The following is a 20,302-nucleotide window of genomic DNA, read 5'->3' on the forward strand; positions in this document are numbered from 1 at the left end:
AATACTTGCATTACGCCCTTGAGGTTAACGTCACGTTTATTAATAGCCTTGTCACGTGTCCCTTATTAATGCGTCTATATGGAGTGTCCATGTCATGACACACGGCTCCTGGTCCTCAGGGAATAGTGTTCAACATTCAGTACACCCGTCGACCATATAGCGTCAGGACTTTGAAATGTAAACGTATCAATGAATACAGTTTAAGTTTAAGAGAAAGTTTTTTATTTTGCATGATTTAAAAAAAGAAAGTATGTACCCAAGAAAAGGACACTGCATGGATAATGCACCTTTACAAGCTGCCGTGCACATGTTGTTTGACACAAACAGTCAGAGCACCGGCGGCACTTGTCACTCGCATTCATCATATATATATATGGCCATGTTTTGCCGTAATATAGACTCGCGCAGGTCTTTGGATGGTACATTATATATGCATGTTGACTTATAACGACGAGTTTCTTCATCACAACAAATAGAATGGTCTGTTAAAAGTCTCTATTGCTGCGTACTCTTGCCCCTTATATATTATGGCGATCTCTCGTTACGGCGTCTTTCTTAATGGGAAGTGTTCTCGCTATACGGCGTCCCTGCGTTATGGCAATTCTTGTTATCGCTTTCTTCACAATGCGAAGTGTTCTCGCTATACGGCATCCCTCGTCACGGGGGGCGGTCGGGTAGCCAAGTGGTTAAAGCGTACGCTCGTCACGCCGAAGACCCGGGTTCGAATCCCGACATGGGTACAATGTGTGAAGCCCATTTCTGGTGTCCCCCACCGTGATATTTCTGGCATATTGCTAAAAGCGGCGTAAAACCATAGTCACTTACTCCCTCGTCACGGCGTCCACTGGTTCGGCGTCCTGTACATTGCAACATCCTGTTGTCACTGCGTCCCCTCGCAGCTTTGTCTTTTCGTTACGGTGTCCTCTCGCAATATGGTTTCCTTTATGAATTTCAACGTCCAGTTGTTATGGCGTCCTCGTGTTTTGTGTCCTTTCGTCATGGCGCTCTCTTATTCTGTCTATATGCTGTTCCTTCTGCCTTATGACGACACTACGTGGCCTCTTTTGACTGTATGCAATATAGCACTCGGACTCCCCAGTGTGTCCTATAGACAGTCTCCTAGGGTCAGGACACCATGAAGATATAAGGTGAGTGAGTGAGTTTGATTTTACGCCGCTTTTAGCAATATTCCAGTAATATCACAGCGGGGGACACCAGAAATGGGCTTCACTCGCTGTACCCATGTGGCAATCGAACCCGGGTCGTCAGCGCGACGAGCGAATGCTTTAACCACTAGGCTACCGGACCACCCCGAAGATATAGAGAATTAACGCCAATATAGAGGAACCTGTGGACGTTTTGTTGATGGACTTCCCCACATTGATGTAATTTTCGTAGATTGTTTAAATCAAGTATATGTAGTAGCGTGGAGATCAACCAATCAGTGAAGTAGTTACACAATATTTTAAACAATTGTGAAAAAAAAGTTTTGAATCTGATATACATTAAAAAAATATTTAAAATTTTTTTTTTTGAGAAATGGGGCATGTGTGGCCCAGTCGTCTGAGACGCTTCAGTCGCTATGTTCAAAGCGGTCTTAATCCCAATTGCGTGGATCGATGTTCATGATGTAAATCACTGGATTGTCTGGTCCAGACTCGATTATTTACAGACCGCCGTCATATAGCTGGAATATTGATGAGTGCGGCGTTAAACAACAAACAAACAAAAAACAAAATGAGACATAGACAAGCAGCTGTGCAGAAAATAAGCTGGTACTCACGATTCATATCAACCGCTCATCATCAGTCTGAAACATGCCATGTAATCACACCAACCTAAAGCAACAAAATCGTCAATTAACAAGAATAATCCTCACATTATTAATAACTAAACTTGTAAAATGATAGTTCAAAATACAAACTTGATTAAAGAAAAAAACAAACTGAATCAAAATATTTTGGCATGTCAGTATCAATACTCATAAATAAAAAATAAGTTATTTAACTGATGTCATTTTCCACTTACAAACATGGCACATACATCTGTTTAAAATATTTGTGTCAGGTGTTATTTATTTGGAAGGACGTCTTCTCAGGGTGGAGGGATTCGCTTATACAGTTAAGGGTAATACATGATCCCCTGTGCGGTGTCATAGAACGCTTTAGAACGAAAATGAAATCGATATGTCAGACTTTGTAGAATTTGCTTCATAAATGCAGGAAACCAGCTGAAAACTGTGTATGATTAGAGAATATAGATTTTTTCGACTTGTGAGTCAGCGCTTGTGTGGCGTCGGCTTCGCTTTAATATTCCGAATACTAACAAATTATAGTACAAACTGTATAGTAAATGGAAATATAAGCCACAATGACGTACAATTTTATATCGGCGGGTGTTTAGGTATTTACAAAACAGGAAATGTATTCAAACCGTGTCTTTTGGAAGTAGTCATTGGGAAAGTAGTATCGGAGATGAAACTGGCTATTCCAGCCAGTGACGTCACTCCTCGTAGCCTACTGTTCATTCGTCACTCGTAGCTCGCAGTGCTTGAGTCGAGAGCGCGAGTGTTACGGTGGCTGACTTAATATACCAATGCATTTGTGAACGTTTCAGTGGACACAGGAAAGTCTGTCCACTGGTCAAGTGAATACAATCCATTTGGATATATCAAGCCGCTATGTGGCTACAGTCACGGCGTGTAATTTTGACTGTAGCGATTTGTCTGCACGTGTATCCCCCGCCGTTGACCAGGGGCCTGCAGATTGCAGGTAAGTTTGTACCGATCACTTCCAAAGTGTCAACAGTAGCGACATAACACATGTTTCTGAAATATTAAATGTTTTTATACCGCAAGATCTTGTATTTTAACAGACGATCATTAATCGTACTCCCGAATCCTGTCATTTTAAACACTCTGCGTAGGTGGCCCAGAAAATTCTTGGACAGGTGCGTGAACTAATTCTTCCACCAGTGTAGATCTCGCTCATATTGTTCAAATCTGCCCTAAATTCCTACAGATCGTGTGTGACAAATCTTCCTGGAGACAGTGTGCTAGCCTGGGTACGTGGGTTGCTTCTGGGCAATGTTATTAGAAGGCCGCCGTCCAGATTAAAGTTTGTACACCTGTAAAACTTTCCCCGTTTACCTGTGTCATTGCACTACGCGACGGCGTTGTTTTGACGGTGTTCTACTGCCCGCGGTCGCTCCCCTTGACTGCTCAGCCGTGAAATACCACTCTTTGCTGTTATCCACAATTAACTAATTCCGATGGTACGTGAACTACCAAAACTAGGCCTAGCGTTAACCGAATGTCACACAATGAACCTCCGAGATGTTTGAAAAAAAACCCAACAAAATTATCGGCATTGAAGAAGTTGGGAAAATAATGACCGCGCCTACAAGAGTTACATAACTTGACCGAATTGTAAATTTTCTGTTTTTCCAAGAGATGCTCTTTGTAGTGTTTGCTATTTTATCAGTGCAGTTGTTAAAGGAATGCTAGATTCTATAATTGCACATATATCGTCAGACAATCTCTGACAAGTCTTGTCAAGCGTTTTATTGTCATAGCTGTATGAGAATGTATTTATTTTCGTCCATAGTTGACTCAACCCAACAGTAATGCCAACATGTACAGCTATGCTATACAGCATTGTGCTATTTACATTGACTATAGTATTATGTTGTCAGATATAGGTTTAGTGGACAAAGACGGCCCACGATGCACACTTATTAAAATATGTAAATGCCCAGGGGAGAGTCATTGTTCAGGGGAGTGCAATTGAAATGTATGGTTGGGAGAATTTTTCTATAGCCTATATAATAATTGCACAAACTACTGTTTGTGTATATATGTTTAGAGATAATGTTCTGCAAGTTTGTATGATTACTAATACCAGTTTCTCCAAGCTTTATCTAATTCTATTTGAAAATATATTATTTTTAAAATCTAAGCTAATAAAATTTTTTTATATTAAATATGCTTTGTAAATAGGTTCTAGTTTTTGAAGGCAAATATTGCTATACTTGTAAATAGAGACGTAGCCGTCCATACAAGATACCTGTTATTACACGTGATGTGACAGGGTGAGAAAACAGATCCTTCGGTCACATAAATGCACACATTTTGGGGACAATACAGAAGTAGTGTCCACACAGATAGTACACTCTATCACAGCCAGACCCTACCTGTAAGAGGGAAGATCATGTCTGCTTGGGAACAATGTTTGGAAGGTCAAGTGGTTTCTCCCAAACCAAGTTACGTAAAACACAAGGCCACATTGAATTGTTGACAACTTTTACCATGGGATCGATACAGCGTAGGCCATGAGGGAACTATTGTCCTACCTGCATGGGACAATAATGATATCAGGAGCTTGCACATACATCAAGACTTATTTCGTCTGCAGTATTGAACAGTGTGCTGTTTATGTTATGACTGTTCCAAATAAAGAAACATATATTTTTGGCTATGCTTACGAGTTAAATGTCTGCTCACATTGCTATGTGATATGAGTATGGGCGTTAGAGCATTGAACAGTTTCATTCCATCCATATAGACGTGGTAGTTACTTGTTAATGAAGTGTGTTGGGTTTTCTTCTTGTATGGCCGGCCACGCCAGCTGTTGTATATTGGTCGTATATTCACCTGCTGCCATGTATTTATTGAATATGAAATTGATATAATTTTTAACAACCCTACTTCTTCCTTCAGCTTATGCTCAACAAATGTGTTTCTTGGTAGGGCTTCAATGTTTTTCTGCAATGCCATTTTTATATTTTTATCCTTGTTCTTCTACACTATAAATAAATAAGTGTTCACCCAAATCAGATACTGATTTAAAGAAACTGTTATGATACTGCAACACATTGTTTCTTCATTGGTATGGATGATATGTATTGTCTGTGTACATTTTGGAAATCATTTATTAATTAAATGGATATTTATAGTTCATTCATGTTTATAAAAACTGTCGGATTTTATTCAGAAAAATATGCAAGAAATGTTTAAATTATTTGGAAAAATCATAGATATAATATGAGTTATCAACAAATAAATGTATGTCTTTTCTCAGAGAAATTATAGATGAATACTACCGAAAAAGGTTAAAGGACACCTAGTTTTCATGTGACTGAAGTTAATCACCACGGCATGACAGATGAACTAGTCATATGAACAAATTGGATGTTCTTTAGCTTCCTATCAGTAGTATATATTGAATATACATATACTTCAGTATACAATTGTTGTTCCATAGCACTGTGCTGATAGAAAACAGCCAACTGCTAATGATTGTTCCTGCACCTATTTAGGAGGTAGTGGGGTAGCTCACTGTGGCCAAAGTCCAGGGTTTTATTCCTGACAATGTGTGAATCCCACTTCTGGTTTTGCCCTGTGCAGGGATATTGCTAACAAGGATGTGAAGGCATATCTCAGTCACCTGCTGGTATTTCAATTAGATTAACTTGGTGATTTTTTGCCAAATGTGAAACTTTTAAGATAAGACAAATCTTTAGATATTTTTCCTAATGTGATAACTGTTAGCTCTAACTTCAGTATACAATATTACATCAGGTGGAAAATCTGCATTCTAATTTTAAGCTTTTCTTTGCATTCCCGTATCACCGAGTATTGAGTAGTAGGTTGTCCAATGGGAGGTTAATGCTAACAGTACATAGACTATAGCTCACCCTTGTTTCACACACCTCTGAGACCTGGACTGTGGGTGGCCTTAAATCAAAGAAGGGTTCACCTGTCTGCCAGGGCAGTCCTTCACATCTTTGATCTCCTCTGATGGGGAGAGGGGCTGATCTCAATAAATGTTACCTCAACTCTAAGCTTTGCGCAGCCTGATGGTTGAGATCACCTGTGTAGTCCAGTACCTAGATAAGAGATTAAGTCACTCTACCGGTTTTCATTCAAATCAGATTAAAATTGTCATGGTGACAAAGTTGGTCATGTTAGAAATTGAAATGTGAAAATCTGTTGAATAATCTACAAATAAAATGCATTTTCTTTTCAATTTAACCTTTATTCTTGGTAGGTTCAGCCTCAATACACTAATATTCAGTATTTGAAATTTTGAGAATATGTTTGGTTTTAGAATGTATCTGAAGTACTGGCCTATTTGTGTGGCCTTTTGTATCATGATACAGCTATTGGGTATATTGTTCATGTATCATGATACAGCTATTGGTTATATTGTCCATGTATCATGATACAGCTATTGGGTATATTGTCCATGTATCATGATACAGCTATTGGGTATATTGTTCATGTATCATGATACAGCTATTGGTTATATTGTCCATGTATCATGATACAGCTTTTGGGTATATTGTCCATGTATCATGATACAGCTATTGGGTATATTGTCCATGTATCATGATACAGCTATTGGTTATATTGTCCATGTATCATGATACAGCTATTGGGTGTATTGTCCATGTATCATGATACAGCTATTGGGTATATTGTCCATGTATCATGATACAGCTATTGGTTATATTGTCCATGTATCATGATACAGCTATTGGGTGTATTGTCCATGTATCATGATACAGCTATTGGGTATATTGTCCATGTATCATGATACAGCTATTGGATACATTTGTATTGTTTTGGCAGATCATTGATGAAAGATCAATTTCCCCAAAATTGCATTGATACATTTTAAGTCTCCAAAGTTAATTGTGGAAAAATAAGTATTATTTTAATTATTAATAGTATATTTTAAATACGAAACATTCATTAAGTGTTTTCTTCTATAAACTGACCAACAGTGTTTGAAATAGGCCCATGATGGGTAGATCTTGTGTCGAGCCGGTAGTATGTATTGGTCCTTATGCCCTGCAGTAATTGACGCGTTCATTTATTTGTCAGAATAAGCTGCATTGTTTTAATGAGGGCCTGAAGAGTTTGGTCAGGGACTGGAGCTTCTAAAGTTAGAATAGCACTTATGTCTCCGAAAATGTTATTTTTCTTCGAAACAAATGACTCCATTTATACTGAAAAGGACCTGAGGAAGATCTAGACTTGCTTCACTTAGAGGTTTTGCATTACAGAAAGGGCTGGGCTGAAGGGAAAATAATAGGGTTCGGGGACTGTGAGACAGGCTACTTCTGAAGTGTGTGGGTCCTGTTGGCAACCAGGTGGTTTTTTATTTATTTCAAACACTGCAGATCCGTGGTATTGTTGGAACAAGACATTATTTGTGGAATAAGATCGGAAAAGATTGATGATAAAAGGAGATACATTGACACGAAATCCGATGACATTAATAAAATACACCTATTAGAATGAATAATTGATCGGTAGGAACAAACCAATTGTCACTTGATAGTGTGTACAGACTCCCACGAGTCTCCATGCTAGTATAGCCAACCCTGTGGTAGAGATTTACCACCCATGTTTACTATTGTCGGGTGCCCGGGGACTGTAATAGCAGCACAGGGAGAAACTAGCTGACCAATCAAACTGCTTCATTGTTGGTATGATAGGCACTAGCCTTGCTCCAAGGCTGTACTGAATGGTGAGTCCATTGGTGTATACCGGTAGTAATTCTATCCTCGTCGGCAAGTCTAGATAAGTGGACACTACATCTAAGTCCGCTGTCTCTTATAGGGACAACCTGTTCTTATTTTTTATATAATCTAGAAATTATGATTTATATTAATAAATATTGCCTCAGAGACTTTTGCACGTCTAGGTAAGCACTAATCGTGAAAGTTTGACATGACAATTTTATATACAGCAACTGAAAAGTTGCCATTTTTAATTAATTGATTAACATTTTTTTTTCAACAGTTGAGTTAGGTATTGAGTGTTTATCAGGAGCAGGATTGCCAGTGATAGCTGCTTCACAGCCTGTGTCGTGTTGACACAGTGCCACAAATAGATGACACGTATCTCACTCTATCGAACCTGGATCAAGCCTTCTTTCATTACGTAGTTCAGTGTGTGATGTTGATGTTTATCTCAGCCAGGTTGTCATTGCTTGTCTATCAGTGTTTCAGCAACAACTTGACATTGAGTAAATACTGATACGCTAGTCATGAACTAGTCATAGTCACTGCAAGGTACTGGGTACTTTAGGCTAGTCATAACTAGACATACTAAATACTGATACTGGTATGCTAGTCATACTGCATACTTGATACTGGTATGCTAGTCATACTACATACTCGATACTGGTATGTTAGTCATACTACAAACATGATACTGGTATGCTAGTCATACTTGATACTGGTATGCTAGTCATACTACAAACATGATACTGGTATGCTAGTCATACTGCATACTTGATACTGGTATGCTAGTCATACTACATACTCGATACTGGTATGTTAGTCATACTACAAACATGATACTGGTATGCTAATCATACTACATACTCGATACTGGTATGTTAGTCATACTACAAACATGATACTGGTATGCTAGTCATACTTGATACTGGTATGCTAGTCATACTACAAACATGATACTGGTATGCTAGTCATACTGCATAATCGATACTGGTATGTTAGTCATACTACAAACATGATACTGGTATGCTAGTCATACTGCATACTTGATACTGGTATGCTAGTTGTAATAGTCAGACTCGGCCATAAATGATCAAGACCTTTGGTCTTCGTCCATGTTCCCGAAAACGTTTTGAAGTTTTAAATATATGATTATTTTTTATTACATACATGTCTTGTGTGTAAAACTATGTTTATTGAAGGTATAAGATCAAATGTTTCATCGTTATATTTAACAGTTATAGTTAGCCCCAGTGATAGGCACAAATAATCCCACGAATGACTGGCGCTTACGTCATCAAAAGTTGTGTAGTTCATTCCGAGGTTGTTTCATGCTTTAAATCCACTAAAGTAAAAATATTTATTCCAAAATACTTACGTAAACACCTTCCTGGACAGGTTATTGAGTAGATTACATCCATTCTAAATACTGTCACATTGTATATTTGGTGTTTATTTGCATCTTTCTTGCTCTAACTTTTGGCGTCTTCTGCGACATGTGTTTCCGGAAGTGACGTCACCATTATCATACTCTCGTTCCAAATGAGTTGCAGAAATAACAGACTCAACGTAAGTTGTAGTTTTTGGCCCACCGAGTTTTAAGAAATTTTATAATCATCCATAGACATATTTTACAGTTTTTTAAATAAAAATTACAGTGCAGCATTATTGGCTCTGCCTTTGCGCATAGTAATTAATTATTCTTTTCAAGTAGATTAGATAAGTAAAACCTAGAATTTGTAGAAATGAATTATCTAACTGTCAAAACTGACAACCATTAAAATAGAGTACGACTTGCAATTAGTTCATGTAAGTATTGAATTTGTAACTGCCATAAATAACATCAACAACAACAACAACAAGAAGAAAATGTAAAGATTTCAATTGACTTTTATTATTTGTTATAGTTTTCATTTAAATCCGTTTTAACAATATCCCACTTCTGACATCATCAAACTACAATGGGTTGGGGGTGGGGAATGTGGTCGTCAGGATGTTTTCTGTCCCATCCCAACCGTCAGTTTCAAAGAGATAATGTTAAAACAGATTTAAAAGAATCGCACGCAACTTCTAGTCATAGTTAATAACAGACACAAATTAATCCCCAAACTTGTACCATAGTTGATTTTGAGAAAGGTTCATATGCTGTTAATAAACAATAAAACTGGTGTATGAATGTTATTTTTATCTGATGTATTCCAACCTCAGCTTCTATTTGTTGGAGCTAGTGTTCCTGACGTCACCTGGTCTCCGTAATTTGACCCTGTGGCTGGGGTATTATCTTATCTCCGACCCAAAACATGTTTAATAATTGACAGGACTCTTGCTGTATTGCTCATTAAGGAAATAGACACTGAGATAAGAGGTTCAGAAATATGCTAATTGCCAGTGTTACTTTTGTCATATTTAGTACTATTTAGTGATAAAACCATTGCAGAACATAGGAGGAAGAATAGTTGCTGTTCACAAAGCCACACTTTTATAATCATATGTATGTTTCACAGACTTATTCCAGCTTTTCCACACAAGGTCAATCGAAATAAAATAAAAATAAATGGCTATGTCAATCAATTATTTATTTATATGAAAGTCATTCTGTCGTAGAGCTAAAACTGCAGCTGGCTTCTTGAATCGCTGGTAGTGATGAAGACATGGAGTTTATATAAAACATTTTATATTGTATAAGAGGGTGAATATTACTAGCGGGAGACATATTATAAATAAGTATGTTTATGTTAAGTTTATTTCTATCCAGCAGCTTTTGATAAGGATATTCAGATATGTCATTCTATATAAATATACACAACACATAAGAATCATTTCTGTGTCATGCAGAGATAAAAATATCTGTATTGAAAGTGGAGAAGTATAAGTACAGATACTTTAGTAAAAGTGTGCCTGGTGTGATTGATTGTATGTCTAATGTCTCATCGACCATATTTCAGCCTTATATCATCTGTGCTGCAAAGATAAATGTTCTGCGGAAAAGCGGTTGCTTATTTCGGCCTGAACACCATTTTGAGACATTACAGATGAGGATGGGTCAGAGGTTTTTGATGCACTTATGCACTGAAATTAATTTCCCTCTCCTAATGCTTGTCATATGTTTGGTTGACCCTCCCCATGTCCTTGTACATTTTTTCCTGACCGTTCCTGAAAAAAGAAAATTCAAAATCACCTTCTATTTGATTATAAAATGTAGTTTCTTCATGACCCTCCCCGAATGTGTATAATGTTTTACTACCGTCCCCTATAGACTGCGATGTTTTTTGGTGACACTCTCCTCATTCCCTCTTTCCCCCATCCCCCAAACCCCAGCCCACTATAATAAATGACGGATCCCTTGGATGTTCTTTAAGCTTGAATTGTGCAGTTCAGATTGTTGATGGTCATTGTGGATACTGGCCTCCATTGTGTAAAGACGTGCCAGCAAAGGCCAGGCCTTAGGAAGGGGAATGCTGCACAATAAGGCACGCGATGGTTGGCATTTGTTTCCATCTTCTAGATGTGTCTTAATGTTGGTTGTGGCCTTTTGTTTATCACATGCCCACGCATTTTAGATAATGCCAACTCCTCTGGACTTGTTGGGTCTTGAACCCCGAGCAAATAGCCACTTGTGCCTCCGTTGATAAGGACCACTATTGGTAGTGCTTATTATGCAACCCTGTTGTTTGCATGGCAGGTAGAGCGTGAGAAATTGCGGTATTGTTAGGCCTGCTTAGTGTAATTCTTAGGCTCCATCACTGCTTATCTATGAGTTAAGATATCCGTTAGTTTGTACTCACGTTTTGACACAGTTGAATGGTGGACGTTACATTGGTGCTGCGTTTCCTCAGTAGAGCAATACTGCTGATGGTTGAATAATGGATGGTCAAATTGGTGCTGCCTTTCCTCAGTAGAGCAATACCACTGATGGTAGAATATTGGAAGTTTCATTGGTGCTGCGTTTCCTCAGTGAAGCAATATTTTGGTGATGTTGAATATTAGGGAGTTTTTAGCGGGTTTTTTCTCGGAGTGAAGCAATATACTGCTGAGGGCTGATTACGGTTCATACTCATCTCTGTACATTCTTTTTTGTAAGCACTTTGAAGATTGGATTGGCACCAACTTCACTGTGGAACTATTTTTAATCATGATATCTTAGGACAATAAACCATTTTTGATTTGAAAAATCACCAATAGTATTCCCAAGGTAGCGAATGCACCATTGAGCATATTCTACAGCATATTGAGCTGATCGACTACCACGCCCCTGGGGAAAGAGAGTTAAGTGACTTTATAAGTTCAGTTTCCACCTTTGCCGAACTAGGCTGGAATTCCTGGGCTCAATCGTAGCGCCACCGGTGGCTATTATGAGTTATGTCCCTTCTATGCCTCTCCTATTGACCAATCAGATTCCACCTCTCGTATCACTTGCATTTGCTTCAAACAAAACGGTGGCACCCAGTCAAGACGATCTGATCGATAATCAAGATCTATATTGTGATAAAAAGTGTCTAACATCGCGAAGTGCATCAAATCATGTGAGCACCTTGATTAAAAACAGGAAAAGATTTAGAAAATATCTGTTAACAACGAGTTAGCGGTGCCCATGCTTTGCAAATCCTGCAGTCGACCGAAATCTGCATGACACTTTACGAACAGGATTTCGATTTCCGTGCTCGATTTTGATTGGACTATGCATAGACTAATTTGTCCAACCAAAATGTAACTCCATAATATCACCCTAGTTCGGCAAGGGTGGAAACTGGACTTATATAGTCAGTTAACTCACTTGCCTCAGGAAGATGATCGACTACATGTTAAGCCACACTACATCTCTGCCTCATGATTCGAGTTCAAAAGTACAAGGTAACAGAATAAATGTGTTTTGAAAGAAAATTAGCCATGTTTGACATGGAACCCACCTGTCTTGAGTTTTAAAACCACTGAAAACATCTCTTTGATGTCGTTGATAGTGTGAAATGGGACGGAGGGACAAGTGCCCTGCGGTTCCAGCAGGTGCCCCACTGTTTAAAATCGTACGTCATAACAGTGATCACAAGCTTCTCTCAGCCAGTGCAGCTCTCTGGAGAGGACTGCAAAAAGATGGAACCTTGTTTAACGAGGGAAAAAAGGGAATTGAGACTGGCTGCAAATAAGAGGGAATATTCAGTTCACAGAAGTTACAGTGAAAATCAATAGAAAATGTCAACATTTAAACATTTTGAATGTTCGGAGGATGTTGGGGAGGAAATTAGCCAGGCTTGAGAAAACAGTTCCCTGGGAAACACATTGGGTTACTTTTCTGGGCTTTTGTTGTGCATTTTGAAGAACTGTCCAAGGGAGATAATTTTGAATAGTTTGATAAATAACATAGTATGCTTTCTGCAGCCAAATTATAGACTTAATCCTTACAGCATGATAATCATTGCAGGCTTCTATTCAAGTCTATGTCCATTATTCTAGCTAATGTATGTTACCAGTCTGTCAGTTTAATTGTTGTAGAGAGTTTTTTGTATACATACATTTTATATGGAAATCTGTAGGAGACAAATCAGGATTTTGTAACAGTTTGTTGTATCTGTTTGCCTGCTCTATCATGTTCATTCTCTGTGTTCTACTGTAGGTTATAATGTGTGTTTGTAGCAGGGACCCTTCAGCCAGGAAGGTGTAAAGTGATGGAGGGTATAGCTATGTAGTACATGTGTCGGGCAGCTTGTTTGGGAAAGTTGCACAACAAGTTGTCAATGTGTTCATTAACACTACTCTTGAACCACATGAAGTCATGGAAGACTATTCATGCTGCACTGGGTTTGCTACTTCAGTGAGTCTATTATCCACTTTCTTTGTGAAAGTGTTGTATATAACAGAGGTATGTAAATCAGGTGTCAGGCACCTAGCTCTGTGGTACATGGGTTACATCTATGCCTGTATTGTAGTCTACAGCAGGTGCCCTCTGTCTCTGTCAACTGAGTTGATGTCCAGCTCTGTGTGGCACATGCCCTGGTTACATCTATGCCTGTATTGTAGTCTACAGCAGATGCCCTCTGTCTCTGTCAACTGAGTTGATGTCTAGCTCTGTGTGGAGGTTACATCTATGCCTGTATAGTAGACAAGTCTACAGCAGGTGCCCTCTGCCCCAGTCAACTGAGTTGATGTCTAGCTCTGTGTGGAGGTTACATCTATGCCTGTATAGTAGACACGTCTACTGCAGGTGCCCTCTGTCTCGGTCAACTGTGTTGATGTCTAGCTCTGTGTGGAGGTTACATCTATGCCTGTATAGTAGACATGTCTACAGCAGGTGCCCTTTACGTCTGACTATTGAAGGTAATTGAGGAGGAATCTGCTTGGGAACCAGTAGGGCTACCTTTCCACACCATTACATGGCTGTGTAGCCTATTACCCGGCACATGCTGGCGGAAGCTGAACGGGAGATGATTGCCTGCGTGTGATGAGCTTCATGTAGCCAGGTGTCGCCTCACTGATCTTGTCAGCACTCATTTAACCATGTTCCCACTTTCCAATACCAGTATATCTGCATACTGTCTACATATTACAGTTGTGAAATGTTTGGGCGTTAGGTTTAATTTTTATGTGCTTCATGAGTACAGTCATTTTACAGCTTTTTTAAAAGGGATTGTGATTGGTTTGAAAATTAATATTTGGAAAAAAATGATGATTTGTGTTTAATGAGGAAACTTGCCACCTGAGTGCGAAATAACTGCCTGCCCACCTGCCCGTGGCTGGTGACTTTTCTGTCGGGCTGCCTGAAAGTTTCCTTTACCTGCCCGACTGACTTGCAGATAATTTTAAGCCATCTTATGTAGATTCTCACTGAAGTGTTGGCATTATTTCAAATGAATCAAGATGTTCTCATTTTTCGCGATATTTCAATATTTTGTTTTGTCTGAATGCGGGCAGGTGACTTTGAAGATGGACAGGCAACATATATGGGTCACCTGCCTAACTAATTATGTCAAACTCTGTTTTGTGCCATCTCTTGGCTTCATGAAATGAAATCAGTATTTAACACTTTTTCATAATTTATTGACTTCTTTAAGCGACAAATGGTTGTATTAAATGCTTTATTTGTGGGATTTACATGATATTCAGAGCTGAACACACCAACAATGAAAATATGCAGTTGTATATGGACATAAATCTTACCTGGTAATTTTTAAGATTTTGTAGATCTTGAAAGGCCATTATACCCTTGAAGAATGTTGAAAGAACATAGCTCTCATGTTAAAAAAAATAAAGTAAAAATTGTGTTGAAATATTTCCCATGGCATTTATCTTGTGTCCCAGGTGGCATTTGGTAACAGCAATATAGTAACTAAGTGCGAACAGTCAATTATGACACAGAATAATCGTTGACTCGGCTATCATAATGGCATGGCACAAGCCTGGCATGCCAGTCAGCCAATTTGTTTCAACAAGACAAAAAGTTGCCAATGAGTAAATGCTTCATGTGAGCATGGATAAAACAATAACCAATAGCATTAGAGATTAGAACTATGTCCATGACAATATATCTGGTGATGTAAAATAATGCTGTCATTGCAACTAGTTTCAGTAACTAATAGTACCGTATAGCGCAGTCTATAAAGCAGCCCCACTGTTCAGGAGACCCTCCCTGTACAAGACTTCAAAATCGATGCTAATTTATAAACCTCTTCTATAAAGCTAATCGGAATGAAGCACGTCACCAGCACATACACAATCCATACATCTGCAATAAAAACGTGTTTGTCTTCCGCAGAAAAAAAATAAAATGGTATCCTTACAGCGAATTCATAACAATTAAACTTGGGCAAGACAAATTCGAAATTTGGGGTAAAACATCACTAGACATGATGATTTACGGGTTAAATTGTATTTCCTGTTCTGCTGGGCATTGTTTAATATGTAGAGATTAAGATTACTGTGTGTATTGTCTTGTAAACTAAGCCGGAAGCAACTATCAGCATTGCACACGTTTCTTGGAATCTACCAGTGATTAGGTTAATTAAGTTCTCTAAATTTAAGTTTTATTCCCACATAAACTGTTATGAAACAAAATATTTTAGAAATCTATGCGGAACAGTTCGACAGTCCTGCTTGAAAGTACTCGCATTCTTCATGTGGCCCTTCCACTGCTGTAGGACTTCGATTTACCGGTTTATTGTCATTTGAAAAGTTACTCAGGAAAAAATGGGTTGAAATATTTCCTGCAATAAAATAACAGATACAAATTCCTGTTTGAGCGCTATTTATGCAGGTGTGCAGAGATAGCAGTTATTATTTATGCTTTTTGTGTTTATAAGTATTTGACAGTGACAAGTGACACGCATGCTGCGTATATCAGCGGGGTGAGTATTGGGGGCCGAGTCACAACAGTGTAGGGTTATGTGGTATGCCATTTATTTGTTTTAGGTAACCCACTTGTTTGAGGATCATAATTTATGTCATCCTGTCCACCAGAGGCAAATGATATTGTGACATTTAACATAAATGCTGTTATGCCATTAATTTGATTTCATAGCTGAAATATTTGAATTATCGTGCACATTTACTGAGCTCCTCAAACTTGATTCAGGATAATGAGGCGAAAGTTTAGTTTCTCGTCGTTTAACTTCCCATGTCAGTGAGGATCTTTCTACCATGAAATATTTGATTTAATGTATGCTATATTTATTTGTTTTTAATTGATTTATGTACGTTATACAAAATATGTATAGGAAAGGTCTTTGCAAACTTGAAACGTTAATATGCTTTGGTTATTGTTGATGAACTGAAATATTTGATTAGACGTAAGCTGTGTTTTAAAAAAGCTTGAAAACATTGATATATTTTGTGGTGCATCAAGTCAAACATGGCAGTGGTGCATCAGGTCAAACATGACAGTGGTGCATCAGGTCAAACATGACAGTGGTGCATCAGGTCAAACATGACAGTGGTGCTTCAAGTCAAAACATGACAGTGGTGCATCAGGTCAAACATGACAGTGGTGCATCAAGTCAAACATGACAGTGGTGCATCAGGTCAAACATGACAGTGGTGCGAGTCATGAGGAAGGTCGATGAAGATGCTATTTCAGCAGATACAACTGTCCGGAGGGCTGGAGCAGGGTTGTGGGTGTCATAAACTGTGGTCCACCGTTGTACAATTTCGCCAAGTAGCCAATCTCTGCAGTGACCTGGAATTGGAAGCTATTAAACATCAAAGGCATGGCTGTAATAGGCGATACATGCTTCCCTTAGTAGGCCATTTTCAGCAGGGAGCCACAGTGTGCTGCCCAGTGATGAGTTGATGTCGCCATCAATGGAAGCTGGTGTACCCTGCATGATCCACCAATTATAGAGGCTCTTTGAGGCTTGTAAAACACTTCCAGTGTTAAAAAATTGTAATTTCATTTCTTGTTAGAAAGACTTGTGAGGTCATTGGTCTTGTGATACTAAATCATAACATAAGCCTATTGTTACAAAGAACAGTTGTCTTGGTTATTTGTAATGTATTTGATACCAGAAAGATGTGTGATACTAGATCATAACATAAGCCTATTGTTAGAAAGAACAGTTATCTTGGTCAATTGTAATGTATTTGATACCAGAAAGATGTGTGATACTAGATCATAACATAAGCCTATTGTTACAAAGAACAGTTATCTTGGTCAATTGTAATGTATTTGATACCAGAAAGAAATGTGACAGCTGTTAGCTGTTTCTGTCCTTGTGACCATTAGCCACAGTTTCTGTGACAGGGATGTTGAGAGAGTCGTGGTGACCATTAACCACAGTTTCTGTGACAGGGATGTTGAGAGAGTCGTGGTGACCATTAGCCACAGTGTCTGTGACAGGGATGTTGAGAGAGTCATGGTGACCATTAACCACAGTTTCTGTGACAGGGATGTTGAGAGAGTCGTGGTGACCATTAGCCACAGTTTCTGTGACAGGGATGTTGAGAGAGTCGTGGTGACCATTAGCCACAGTGTCTGTGACAGGGATGTTGAGAGAGTCATGGTGACCATTAACCACAGTTTCTGTGACAGGGATGTTGAGAGAGTCGTGGTGACCATTAGCCACAGTTTCTGTGACAGGGATGTTGAGAGAGTCGTGGTGACCATTAGCCACAGTTTCTGTGACAGGGATGTTGAGAGAGTCGTGGTGACCATTAACCACAGTGTCTGTGACAGGGATGTTGAGAGAGTCGTGGTGACCATTAACCACAGTTTCTTTGACAGGGATGTTGAGGGAGTCGTTGTGACCATTAACCACAGTTTATGTGACAGGGATGTTGAGAGAGTCGTGGTGACCATTAACCACAGTGTCTGTGACAGGGATGTTGAGAGAGTCGTGGTGACCATTAACCACACTTTCTGTGACAGGCAGGGATGTTGAGAGAGTCGTGGTGACCATTAACCACAGTTTCTGTGACAGGCAGGGATGTTGAGAGAGTCGTGGTGACCATTAACCACAGTTTCTGTGACAGGGATGTTTAGAGAGTCGTGGTGACCATTAACCACAGTTTCTGTGACAGGGATGTTGAGAGAGTCGTGATGACCATTAACCACACTTTCTGTGACAGGCAGGGATGTTGAGAGAGTCGTGGTGACCATTAACCACACTTTCTGTGACAGGCAGGGATGTTGAAAGAGTCGTGGTGACCATTAGCCACAGTTTCTGTGACAGGCAGGGATGTTGAGAGAGTCGTGGCGACCATTAACCACACTTTCTGTGAAAGGCAGGGATGTTGTGATGAACTACCTTCGAAATTCATGCTAGTCTGTGAGCCAAAGACAACTAAATTGTTCTTAGGTCAAATAATAATCCAGTGGTAGTATTTCTCATTCACAAGAAGCTATTAAGGGATATATTTCTGGACCAGTACTCGAAGCTTCAACTTTGCTACCAATGGAACTGAATATAACAGACAGTGGAAAACATTTTGCTTTGTTCAAGCAGGACCATATACAAACTGAGGACTGGTGAAATAAAGATTTCTGCTAGTCCTCTGGTGTTGTCCTATAATGTAATATGTAAACTCATTGTATTTAGGATGATACTGTCCTCATGTTTCTGTGGTGGCACGGGTGTCCAAGACCTCTAACTCACTCACTCACTCACTCACTCGTGTATGTGCAAGTTTATTTGAAATGTGACTGTTACAGTAATGTTCTACATTTTCTGTCAGTGCAGTAGGTCATCTTCTATAGAACTATGTAGTCAGTGATCAGGAATCTGAGGCCACTACCCGTCATGCAGCCACTGTAGGTATCATTATCACCATTGTACACAGAAGAATGACAGCTAGATTCTTGTGTGAAGGGGTCAGGACATGCACTGGGTGAATTGACATCTTCTTGAGTCAGCCATGATGTGCAAACCTTTTCCTCTTGTGTTCCACAGTGCTTAAATATTTCCCATACAAACTTGACAATGGTGAGAGGCAGGGTTGTGCTTAATAGTGCCGTAGAGGTAGACGATCTCTTGTGCCCCTCACTCACTCAACCGAGGAGATGAAACCAGTGGGTTACTGTAAAGAAATCTTTCATAACATCCCTCCACTGTTTGCCCGGCTTGAATTTTCTGAAATTGCATGGAACAGGTTAAAATGGGGCTTGTTGGAGGTCTTGAACATCACTTCAGTTGTTTGGGGACTAGATTGGGAGCATTGTTGTCCCTTTTATCAGACCTGTCTCGTGTTTTTGAACCATCATCATGAATTACTGTTGGGATTGCGTGTCAGAAGACCATCAGACACTGAGTTGTTGCCGGAGTGTCTTTCATTCAGAAGGAATTTCCATCCGCAGTGCAATATGAATGTTTAGTTTCATTATATTTGATGTAGTGCTTAACAGAATATCATTCTTTATGCATTGGGAATGAATCCATTTTTCCTTTAAAATTTAAGTCATGTATAACATAGATGAAAAAAAATGCTGTTGATGGGGAATAATGTGATGTAAAATTACCTTAGTTCTGGTAATACGTATAAAGCCGTTTAATCCTCCATTAACGTGCCTCAGTCTCAGATTAGGGTAATAATGATCAAAGACTTAGTACAAGAAAGTTAAGTTAATTATGCAACTCATTCTGCCAGCATACTCTGTGAGGAGTGAAGATCCCTGCCTTGAATACAAGTCTTCATTACCAGGGGTTACTTCATTACAGAGGGGCTGACAGCAGCTTGGGATCCCACGGAGCAGACTCTGTCCCCCTGCTTAAGAAATGGGGCTAGGTGCCACTCTCGCCCTGGAATTACTGGGATTATGCAAATAACAAGGATTAAGCTGAGGCTGTGTTTACGTAGAATTTCGCAAGATTTCTGGCCACCATTGTCGAACCTTAATGATCACATGAAGATGGTGTCAGCGTGATTCTTTTGTTAAGAAGTCGCCTTTCGACTGTCCAGCTCCCCAGGGGACTTTAGTCCTAGTTGTGACATATCCTCGAACTTGTCCCCCTCGGCTGTCTTGACCGGTAGCTGGTTGGCTGAGTGAACCCGTTAAAGAACTGGTCAGGCGAGAACAATAGCGGCCATATCGCATGGCTACAACTGATGGGGGATTGAGATATTGGTGGGCTAATCAAGTCTGGGATCCTTCTGCCACTAATTACAATTGTCCAGAACGTGCTTTTTACAATTCCACTCCTTTCAAAGCAGTTGCACTACAAATAGTATTTCTTCCTTGAGACTCATCTGAGAGATGACTGACACTGCAAGCAGATCCATTTTCATTAGTGTTCCATAGAATGATTAATTCTGACACTTTTAAGGGTTATGTTGGAATTACCCCAAGAATGCCCTG

At 39.4% G+C, this 20,302-nt stretch overlaps 1 protein-coding gene across 4 annotated transcripts in view; it reads left to right on the top strand.

The window, feature by feature from the left end:
- The first annotated feature begins 2,527 nt into the window (after window positions 1-2,527).
- Window positions 2,528-20,302, top strand: part of LOC139464063 (prolow-density lipoprotein receptor-related protein 1-like) — a 185,323-nt gene continuing 167,548 nt past the window's right edge. For all 4 annotated transcript variants that reach the window (XM_071245608.1, XM_071245611.1, XM_071245609.1 and 1 more), the window contains exon 1: window positions 2,528-2,771. In XM_071245608.1, coding sequence (XP_071101709.1) covers window positions 2,681-2,771 — 91 coding nt within the window. In that variant the 5' untranslated portion in view covers window positions 2,528-2,680. The remainder of the gene's footprint in view (window positions 2,772-20,302) is intronic.

Source organism: Haliotis cracherodii, unplaced genomic scaffold (assembly GCF_022045235.1).
Source record: "Haliotis cracherodii isolate W230 unplaced genomic scaffold, xgHalCrac1.p SCAF_16, whole genome shotgun sequence".
NCBI classification, from domain to species: domain Eukaryota; kingdom Metazoa; phylum Mollusca; class Gastropoda; order Lepetellida; family Haliotidae; genus Haliotis; species Haliotis cracherodii.